Below are 10,157 nucleotides of genomic sequence, written 5' to 3' on the forward strand. Positions count from 1 at the left end.
GTGTCAACTCCACGCAAGTTAACAACAAATGGGTCAGCTATTCTTTCTTCCATCTGTAAATCAGATCAACAGTGACAAGGACCTACCATTATTAATACCTTTTGTGTCTCACATTTGCCACCCAAAACGGAGAATAACAATGCTTGTGAGTGCAAGAAAAATAATAGTCATGAAACCGTCAATCAAGTTTACTTGAAGAGAACTTTTCAAATCATTCCCGAATTCGGAATTTGTTATATATTACAACTCTAAACACAATTTGTTTGAAATAATGTCTCGCACACGCTCCGTTGTATTATATATACACTCTACAAGTACAAGTTGATTTGAACAACAAATACGACTACAATTGGCTTTAAGAGTCGACTTAGAATGACAACACTTTTTTTTAAAGAAAAAAAAGTACATGACAGAAGAAAAATAATTAAAAACAATATATTAGGGTTGTGCAACCCAACAAAAAGCACCCGAACATTAAAAAAAAGAAAAAAGAATTCATCAAATGAATGACGCGGCCCTATTAATTCTTGGCACAGACATCAGAAAACGAGACCGCCAATAAACGCGATAAAACAAGGCGCAGATAGGAGCATTACCGTCACGAGATCCTTCAACCCTACCTCAACCTGAACCCCAGTGCAAAGGACTCAGATAGGGACATAACCTTCTAGATACCCAAACTCAACCTCTGTCGTTTTTTATTTTCTGTCTTTCCACACTCCGACGCTAATCTCCATGAAAAGCTTTGCAGCTGGCGCAGACAGTGTTCTTACAGTAGTAGTCGATGATTTTTCACTTCACTTCACAGCCATGAGTGGAGGAAGAAAAGCAAAAATAGGGTAATAACATAAAACGAAGGAAAATACTTTTGCTATATAAAAAAGATTCCAGAATTTCTAGAAGGAAAACAAAAAGTTTGGAGGGGGAACGGGATCATCACACAGGTCTGACAAGTGGGCTTCACCGTGTAAGCATTTCCAAGAAGAGCAAGAAGTGGAAGTGCAATCATATGCCACCAAAGGGAGGAGGAGGAAAAAGCGGAAGAAAAGCTTTGTAACCTACAGGTTTGAAAAGTAGCTTCAGTTATGTTAGCATATATGCATGCTGTAGACCAATTCAAAGTAACTCTAATTTAGCTTGCATCATAAGATTCATTACAGCAGATTCTTCAATAAGATTTCCTATTATATGCTTAATATTTTATAACCTACATTCTTCCAGTCTCACCTAGAAGCATCGTTATTTTAAGTTTCTCTTCTGCTAATTAATATCAAATATCCAAAACAGAGAAGGCAAAAGTTCAATATTGCTTTTATAAATGAATAACAGCTTTTCTAATTGGTAATAAAAACTGATATCTTGTTCTGGTAGGAGCAACGACAATAATGACCCAAGAAAATTGCTACAACTCCAAAAAGACTAGTCAAATTGCAATTGGAGCTCCTTAGAATCACTTTTAAAGCTTGATCTCACCTAATAAGAAACCAATTGACATCAGGGCCCATGTTATGCAGTCCTCTAGTTTCACATAGTATTACTAGATTGCTCTGATACCATTTGTAACAACTAAGGAAAGTGGTAGCCATATATGTGCTATCACTCCCAAAGGGACAATATATGGCTACAGCTTCACTAGAAAGCTCAATCTCACCTAGTGAAGACTTAGTGCCATGAATACTTTTATAATTCACCCACTCAATGTGGACAATTCAGTTTTTCAATGTGGGACTAACTTTTTGGGGTGCTACAAGCAAAAATCGAAATCTTTAGCAATCTAAAACCATGTTCACAGTGACCTGTGTAATATAAAGTTTAAGAAAAGATATAATGAATCAGAGTAAACAGCTGAATAGTACACAAGGTTTTGGAATTCTCAGGTAGGAGCAGATATATTAACTTTGGTTCACAATTCAAAAACCAAATATTGTGGCATGCATATATTCTCAATATCTTGTTACGGACCTTATTTCTCAATATAAAGCTTCAAACATATACAGGAGCTCGGCCAAAAAAAAAAACCGTATGCATACTTTCTAATTTGGAGTTATTGGATGAGTTATTAGCTTAAAAATCCAAGCCGAGATTGCAAGGCTCAGATGTGTTCATAGAAACTCATGTTCAGAATACAGAGATTTTTTTGAGCCTTTGAATGGCAATCCTGGGACAGTTCTTTTTTTTCTTTTTTTCTTTTTTTTGTCAAAAAGAAAAAAAAAAATCAATTCTTCAGTTTATTTAGCTATTTCTGTAGCTTTTTAAAGTTCTATATTTTGAATTAAGAAATGCAGTCCAAAATGGCACGAAGATTGGAATCTTGAAATCTAGTTTCGACCAGATTTTCCCCTGTCAAACGATTATGACAGGCTTCAAATTTGATGCCATCTGACAACTTATTCAATTAGAAATCAAACTAACTTTAAATAAAGAGGTCAAATGAATAACAAGAATTTAGGGGTGCTAGTTGGTGTTCGCGTATTGGGTTTGAGTCGTTTCGAAACATGGGTATAAGACTATATAGGTCAACCATAATCCGACCTATTTAATTAAATGGGTCACTCTTTCAATCCTAACCTTTTAATTTCGTGTTGGATTCGTGTCCGGGTTAGCGAGTCGGGTCAAAAATTGACAACCCTAAAGAATGTCATGGTCAGAATATACAAAGAGTATTTAACATGGTTCCCAAAGTTGATTTTTCTCTCTCTCTATATATTTCTTTCTTCTCGACAGTACACCACTTAATAACTTTTAATTACATTAATACTTTACTAAGCTACTGTTAGATCATATGTCCTCCATATGCTTATCCTGCATGCTAAATTTGACATTAATGCGATGTCATCTAATATCCAATCAAAAACTCAATTTTTTTAGGAAAACTTTAAAATATAAAAGAAAAACATAATTTCAAATACTTTTTAGATAAGGTAGTTTTTAATTCTGATTGATTTTTATATTTAGGGCATGTTTGATACACAAGAATATACCTAAAAATAGTTATTTACCATTACTAGCTGTTCTCCTAAAATAGGAATAACTACCCCTCTTAAAAAAAAAAGGTAGAGAATAGCTATTTCCCAATTGAATAGCTCAAAAAATCATATTCCCAAAAACCCATTTTTTTTTTCTGGGAACAAAAAAATTAAAAAGTATTCATAGAATCCCCCATGGGTGGCCAACCAGAAAATAACAATAATAATATATAGGGATACGACTTTTAGAGCTAGGAAATTTTAGAAAATTTGGTTGAAATATGATTCCATTCCAAAAAGGAAATTTGGTCATTCGTGTGTTGTCACCAAACGAATGAATATAAATAGTCATTTCATTCCAGCTTCTTGTATTCCTGGTAATACTCATTCCTAAGTAATCATCATTTCAGTGTACCAAAAATATCCTTATTAATTTTATTTTTTAATAAGTAAAGCAATATTATTAAAAGCGCAAGCGACACAACTCAAGTACACATGACCTATACAAAAGAAAAACACTAAGAACTGTATATATTCTATATTCTCTTTCCTCATTCTAGTACAATCAGCAGCTTCCCCACCCTTTCTTCCACAACAACCAAAAAGGGACTCTTCCTCCACCAACATCTTTATAGTCCTTTTCTACTCCCACCTTAAAATCCTACCTCACTTAATCTAAAGCCCAGTCCAGGTGGAGTCTGACTTCAGGCGACCATAATCTCTTACCATATAATCCAAGCATGATGTCACAATATTTATTTCACTCGATATCCACTAATTTGTTTTAAGACAGCATGTAATGTAAACAAAGAAGCAGGAAAGCAACAACAAAGCAGTTTTGACCACATGAATAAGATCTGAACGGGCCCGCTCTTGTGACTAAGCAAAATTAGGCATTTCATAGATGAAAACAAGAAACTAAATAAAATGAGAAAACACAACACTGACCATGTAATGAAACAGAACCAGTTATTATTATTATTATTTTTTAAAATAATCAAGATGTATATAAAAAGCGTAAGGCGCTCTCAGGTACACATGAAGTATACAAGAGAAAGCATCTAACTATAAGAGAAAACAGAACCGGTTATTGAATGGATAGTTGCGTGAAAGAGCAGATCAAGTTTTGATATAACAAAAAATATAATCGCCGCTATGTACTAAATAATGAATTTACTATAAATTATACATTTACACAATACAAAGACAACGCATAACAATGCAATAGCACTCACTCAGGCTTCCAAGGATAAACATTTGTTACTCACACCAAGGGCAACAACAGCAAGAGAAGCTACAAGATAAATTTCTGGAACCTTACATAGATCAAGCTATCATATTTCCACATTCCCCTCAAAAATCTCGACGGTGAATCCTTCATAGCTTCTCTAAGAAAAATGGACAGGCATCATGTAAAAAGCCATCAGGTGCATACCTCAGCAGAACTTTGATACCAGCAAGAATGGAAATCACGATCTGCAGGAAGGTAGTGTGATGCCTCCACAGCAAGCAGCAATTATTATGTACAGCAACAGAACAATCAAGCATGTCAACAGAGCCCTGTCATGAATAAAAGAAATTTTTATATACATGACAAGTAAAATGCCCAAAGGCTATTAGCTGCAAAAACTTCTTGTATAAGTACTCTCAATAATCACCAGTGTATAGTCTAAATACTCCTTAATGCTTACAATTAATAAAATAGAATCAAATTCTTCATTGGACAAAGCAACCTTTATCTGATAAATAAATTTGCAGTAGATAAAAGCTAATAACTCATGGTTAAATGGAAAGAAAACCTCTTCCAGATGACAGCAGACTAAATATCTAATTAGGTGGTTCTTACACATAATACAACATTTATGTCATGTTGAATTCTCAAGTATGAGTTGATTAGAAAGAGCCAGTATAAACTTAAGGGATAATTGCATCACTGGTCCCTGGGGTCGGCCTAAATTAAAATCATTCCCTGTGGTATTAAAAAGTTCATGGAGGGTCTTTATGGTAAACTATAATTACGAATCACTCCCTGAACCCGTTTTCCGTCCATCAAGTTAATAGAATCCGTTAGTTTGTCACGTCATATAAATAGTGAGACAACCTCTAAATATTATTTGTATTGTAATTCACTAACGGACTCTGTTAACTTGGTGGACGAAAAACTATCACTTATCAAAAAACACTTGGTGGACGAAAAACGGGTTTAAAGAGTAATTTGTAATTATAGGTTACCACAATGATTCTCCATGAACTTTTTGTACCACAGTGAGTGATTTGTAATTTAAGCTAACTCCAGGGACCAGTGGTGCAATTATCCCCAAACTTAATAAGTTTATCACACGTCCATAATCCTTGGCAATCTCAAACAAAGCCCCGATACCCAAGGTCCAAACTAACTTCTGACTAGAAAACAAAGATTAATGTCTACGACTGACAGCACTAAATGTCATCAATAATAAAAAGATCTGAACTCGTGCAGTTCAATTGCTTGAAGTCAGCCATGTCAATGAGCTCTGCCTAAAGTTAAATTATCTATTGTAGGACATCACGCTTTTTAACAAAAACCTCAATTTTCAACTTTCTGTTCTCTTTTTTTGTCCCAGGGGGGTTCTCAGGTTGCTGAGAGGTTCCTTATAACATTAAGGTATTTTAAAGCCAAATTGGGAGGATATTAGAGGTACTCACAACAGCTTTGCATTTTTCATCCAAAGAGCTCGGCGAAGGCGCTTGGACTGTTTCTTAAAATGAAATGCACCATCTTGCATTGTTGCAGTTTTGTCAACAAGAAGTTCGATTCGGTCACCTCTCTCCAGTATCTTCTCAATGTTTTCCACCATGATAGTACGTATCTGGATACCATAATTTTGCCGCTTGTGAGCACAAAACAAATGCAAGGATTACAACTATTAAGCAACAGACAAAAAGAATACCAAAAAAGTTTAAAGATAGAAAAACACAAAATAGGAGGAAGAAATTGTAATGCCAGATTTCTCCCCAAAGATCAAAATATGCTACAAAGTTTTTTTAGAATTAAAATTTCTGGTTTTCAGCAAATAAAGGTTTTCTTGAATTGTTACAAATTTTAAGTACAAAAGGTACAAACTAAAAACTAAAGAGATGCAAAAGGTCTGAAAAATGATCACAGAAAAAAATAGATAATTTTGCAACAAAAGGTAGAAAGAGACTTAGATGCAGCAACCCCTCTGACCAAACTTCAGAAGAAGAAAAAAGATAAACTTGCAAACACAATTTGAACAGATGCTCTACAATTAAGAATGTTTTATCTTCAAATCATTAACGGGCACTAATTTAAATTGCTAACAGTAAATAGTTAAGATTGGGCACCGAAGTTAATTGCAGATAACCTGGGAAAGTACTGTAATTCAAAATCATAAAAGGCAACTGTATTTGCAAGGTCAAAGGAATATATAAATAAGAAAGAAGAAACAGATAGCAAATTTACGAAAATAGAAGATACTTGCCTCGCCAACTTCACCTCTTACACGGCTTAGAGTATCTGCACTAGGATTACTAGAGAAAAATTCCATTTGCTGATGCAAGACCCTTGAAAACTCATCATTCATTGCATAAGCAGGCGCATAGTTGGCCACTCTGCCATAGTTTTTCATAAACCTCATGTGAATATCCTCCAAGTAAGAAAAAGGTATCCTCCCTGGACCAAGGAATAAACTAAAATCACAAAGATGGTTGAAAAAAGAAAACTAAAAGGGGAGTGGGTGAGGGGGAGGAGGGAATCAAAACACTATAAAAGAAGTTGATAGATTAATATCCTTGTCAAGTGAAACACTAAATTATAACAGGAATTGAGAGTCAGAAAACTGCTTGCAAGATTACTAATCATACATAAGAGAATTATCAATGTATGCACAATGTAAGGATGATGATAAATAAGTAAATCATATGATACAATACATTAACGAGCAGAGAGAAAATATACCACAAAAGATATCAAATAGAAAAACAATCCAGGAGGAAATCCATGCAGATTAAATGGTTATTTAAATCTAATTAATATATATATATATATATATATACTTATCAAAAAAAAAGAAGATATATATATATATATATATATATATATATATATAGAGAGAGAGAGAGAGAGAGAGAGAGAGAGAGATTATGCTATGCAAGAGAAATTCTTCATCCAATATTGAGTATTTTCCATGATATCTTAATGGGGCTTTCTTCATACAGAATCAGATGTTGGGGTGAAGAAAGGGATGGATATAATTAAACATCGGTGCTGACTGAGCCAGTTTGAGAGGATGAAATTAATATCAACAACCAAGAATATAAACCTGGAAGAATTGTAGGCTTGGCATCGTCAACCTGAAAAATCTTATAGACCATTCTCATTCTATATACATCAACAAAAACAAAGGGGCTCATTCTCTACAACATTAAACCTCAAGACCCCAGGCTTCCACCTTCCTACACAAAGACACATGATTCACATTTCTTATAAAACCCAAAAACTAGGGCCAGAGTAGTTAGGATTAAATGGTCATGTTGTTTGTTCTTTCTGGCTGATCATGTCACATAAGTTCAACAAAAGAATAGTTAAAAAGAATGATATTTTCAAGTATTACCCTATCCATTCCAATAGTTATAGGTGGGCATGCATGTCCATACAATGATCATGATCCACTGTCATCTAATTAAGATAGAAAAATTACTGCCCCTAAGCCTTGGCATAGGTGGTGTGAGTAGTAGCCTGAGGTTCAAGTAGGTCTTGGTGAAATCAACCAATCTGCCACTGGTGTTTTCATTGCCTCATTTTTCTTGTAATATTCACATATCACACCAGTTAAAAAAATATAGTCTCTCTATAAGTGATCACACCAACGCAAAGGGACAACATTCAGATGCTATTTAGTTCTTTCACAGCTCAAACGTTTCATGTCATGGGGATAATTTTTTTAAAAAAAACCCATATGCAATAATCACAAAAACAACCAAGAGTGGGATTCCAAAGCTTTCTTATATAAGATAATATACGATAATCAACATAGTCAATGATAAATCAGAAATTCTAATTAGAGTGTTGAAAATCACACCTTTGATCCACAGAATTCAGACTATAAATATGTTTCTAATATCACCAAGTGGATTCCTAAAAACTGAAGTGAAAATCGAAATGGAAAAAATGTAACCTATTAGCAGTAATTCTAAATCAACAGAGAATGAAACCTCAACTGGAGACTCTTTTACCATTGCTACACAGTATTGAGTGTCCTATCATTCTAATAAGAATTAAACTGGGATAACGACTAATTCTCTACAATTTTTTTCCCCAGTTTCGTCAGAAATCAAGTGGATTCTGATATCAACTCTGCTCAATTTCCATACCACCAATACTTCAATTAAAACGTGAATTTGATTTCCTTATTAAAAGATATGCAATTTCTAGACCAACTCATCAAATTGAAGTTACAACACTAAATTGAATAATAAAAAAATTCGGTTTCAACATAAGAAACCGATACCTCAAATATGAAGAGATGAATTGTGGAAAGAAAGTGAGAAATAAAAGAATACGCACTGCCGAAGGTGTTGTTGGCCATGCAGAGGAAGGCGAGGCCATCGGATCGAAGTATGTGGAAGATGTAGGAGTCCTGAGAGAAGCAGAGCCTGGAGTCGGCCTCCGCCGGCAGCTTCTCCAGGATCCGCCGAGCCACCGCCCCCGTGTTCCCCGTCACCGCGCTGAACTCCGCCAGCACCACCGTTCCCCGAGCCACCACCGCATACAGTATCGCCATCTCTCTCTCCGAGTCCGAAATTCAGAGACCGATCTCGCTCTCTCTCTCTCTCTCTCTCTCTCTCTGATTGGTTCAAGCTCTCTGAGCTGTGTCTCTAACGAACATATCTGGCGTTACCGGCGAGTCCACGCTGGGTGTTTAGTTTAAGTTTGGTGGATTTGGATTGGCTGACGGGGAAGACATGGTACGCACGTGCAATTGCTTTTTTCTTTTCTTTTTTTTTTTTTTTTTTTATTTGGAAAGCTGCAAATTTCTAGCTGCGTGGCTTTGATGCCTTTTTAGAGCACTAGTACTATTTTTTAAAATAGAGAAAATTTGTAAAAAGTTAAAAAATAATAATTAAAATAATTAAAAAAAAAAGAAAAAAAATTACAGTAATTACTCTAAAATAGGGCTCCATCATTGAGTATTACAGTTCTACCCAATCCAATATTTAAAAAATAAAAAAAAAAAACGTATCTCTGTCTGACTCTCTCTCCTGCGCGCTCCATGGACAAACGGAGCTCGTGGAGGTCAAGGCTCGAAGCCAGCACGAGATTGGCGCCGACGTGGTCATTGACGCCAGCATCTTCGTCCTCACTGGCCTCGAAGCCAAAGAGCACGCCGGCCTCGCCGTCATCTTGTCCTTCGCCGTCTCCGGCATCTCCACTTTGCTCTCCGTCTTCTGCTACACCGAATTCGCCGTGGAGATCCTCGTAGCCGGTACGTACCCAGAGCTTAATTATTTTAGTGTTTTTTTTTTTTTCTGATTTTAACACGATGCGCCTGTCCACTCTCATGGCCACTGCCACTTCACCGATTCATGGTTCCTCCGCTTCATTGCCTGCCGATACAACCCTTTCCAGCAGAGCCAAGAAAAGAGCAAGGCGAGAATCGCCAGAGGGAGTGCTTAGACACAAGCTAGATCGGAGGAGATGCCGCCCTCCTCAATAAACCTGGAACGACGGAGGAAGAATTGGAGAAGGAGAGAGCTGCTGTTTATTTGGGAAACTTGGAAAAACAAAGGGGTCACAAGAGAGAATAAAAGAAATGAATACAAAAATAAAAGAAAAAATAAAAAACAATATTTTAATGATATAAGGAAAGATTAAGGGAATCTTGGAGTGTATTTATATATATATAAAAAAAAAAAAAAAAATGATTTGGTTTCTTAAATTTTTCATAAATTAAGAAAAATAGTTGGGTGTCTGTTGCTAGTGCTCTTAGAGCATCTCTAGTAGAATAGTCAATTCAGTATTTTTTTTCCTAACAGATAAACAGTGAATAGACAATATATTTACTATTTATCAGTTAAAACTTTTTTTACTAATATTTTTTCTTTCCATCTCTATCACTCTACCCGCATCTCCTATATCAAACCATTAATTTTCTCTCTCCCTCTCTTCTCATTTCCATCCCTCTCTTTTAA

General features: G+C 35.5%; 1 protein-coding gene across 2 annotated transcripts; it reads right to left on the bottom strand.

Annotated features, from left to right (window-relative positions):
• Window positions 1–367: 367 nt before the first annotated feature.
• On the bottom strand, window positions 368–8,949 carry LOC133877984 (vesicle-associated membrane protein 714). 2 transcript variants are annotated; one of them, XM_062316461.1, is made up of 5 exons: window positions 8,533–8,949; window positions 6,449–6,639; window positions 5,652–5,815; window positions 4,402–4,526; window positions 368–1,058 (listed from the first exon to the last, which is right to left on the bottom strand). In XM_062316461.1, the coding sequence occupies exons 1-4, from the start codon at window positions 8,747–8,749 to the stop codon at window positions 4,436–4,438; spliced, it is 663 nt and encodes a 220-aa protein (XP_062172445.1). In that variant the 5' UTR covers window positions 8,750–8,949; the 3' UTR covers window positions 368–1,058; window positions 4,402–4,435. The 2 variants fall into 2 exon arrangements, with proteins under 2 accessions (XP_062172445.1, XP_062172444.1); XM_062316460.1 differs by lacking the exon at window positions 368–1,058 and having other exon boundaries at window positions 4,062–4,526.
• Between the last annotated feature and the right edge of the window lie 1,208 nt (window positions 8,950–10,157).

This window comes from Alnus glutinosa, chromosome 9 (genome assembly GCF_958979055.1).
Source record: "Alnus glutinosa chromosome 9, dhAlnGlut1.1, whole genome shotgun sequence".
In the NCBI taxonomy this organism is placed as follows: domain Eukaryota; kingdom Viridiplantae; phylum Streptophyta; class Magnoliopsida; order Fagales; family Betulaceae; genus Alnus; species Alnus glutinosa.

What these genes read in the sequence shown, in the direction of transcription:
- LOC133877984 (XM_062316461.1), bottom strand. Translation starts at nt 8,749, where the DNA reads ATGGCGATACTGTATGCGGTGGTGGCTCGGGGAACGGTGGTGCTGGCG. An exon ending in GGCCAACAACACCTTCGGCA is followed by an intron (nt 6,640 to 8,532) that starts GTGCGTATTCTT and finishes TCCTTGGTCCAG; the next exon opens with GGAGGATACCTTTTTCTTAC. An exon ending in TAAGAGGTGAAGTTGGCGAG is followed by an intron (nt 5,816 to 6,448) that starts GCAAGTATCTTC and finishes TATGGTATCCAG; the next exon opens with ATACGTACTATCATGGTGGA.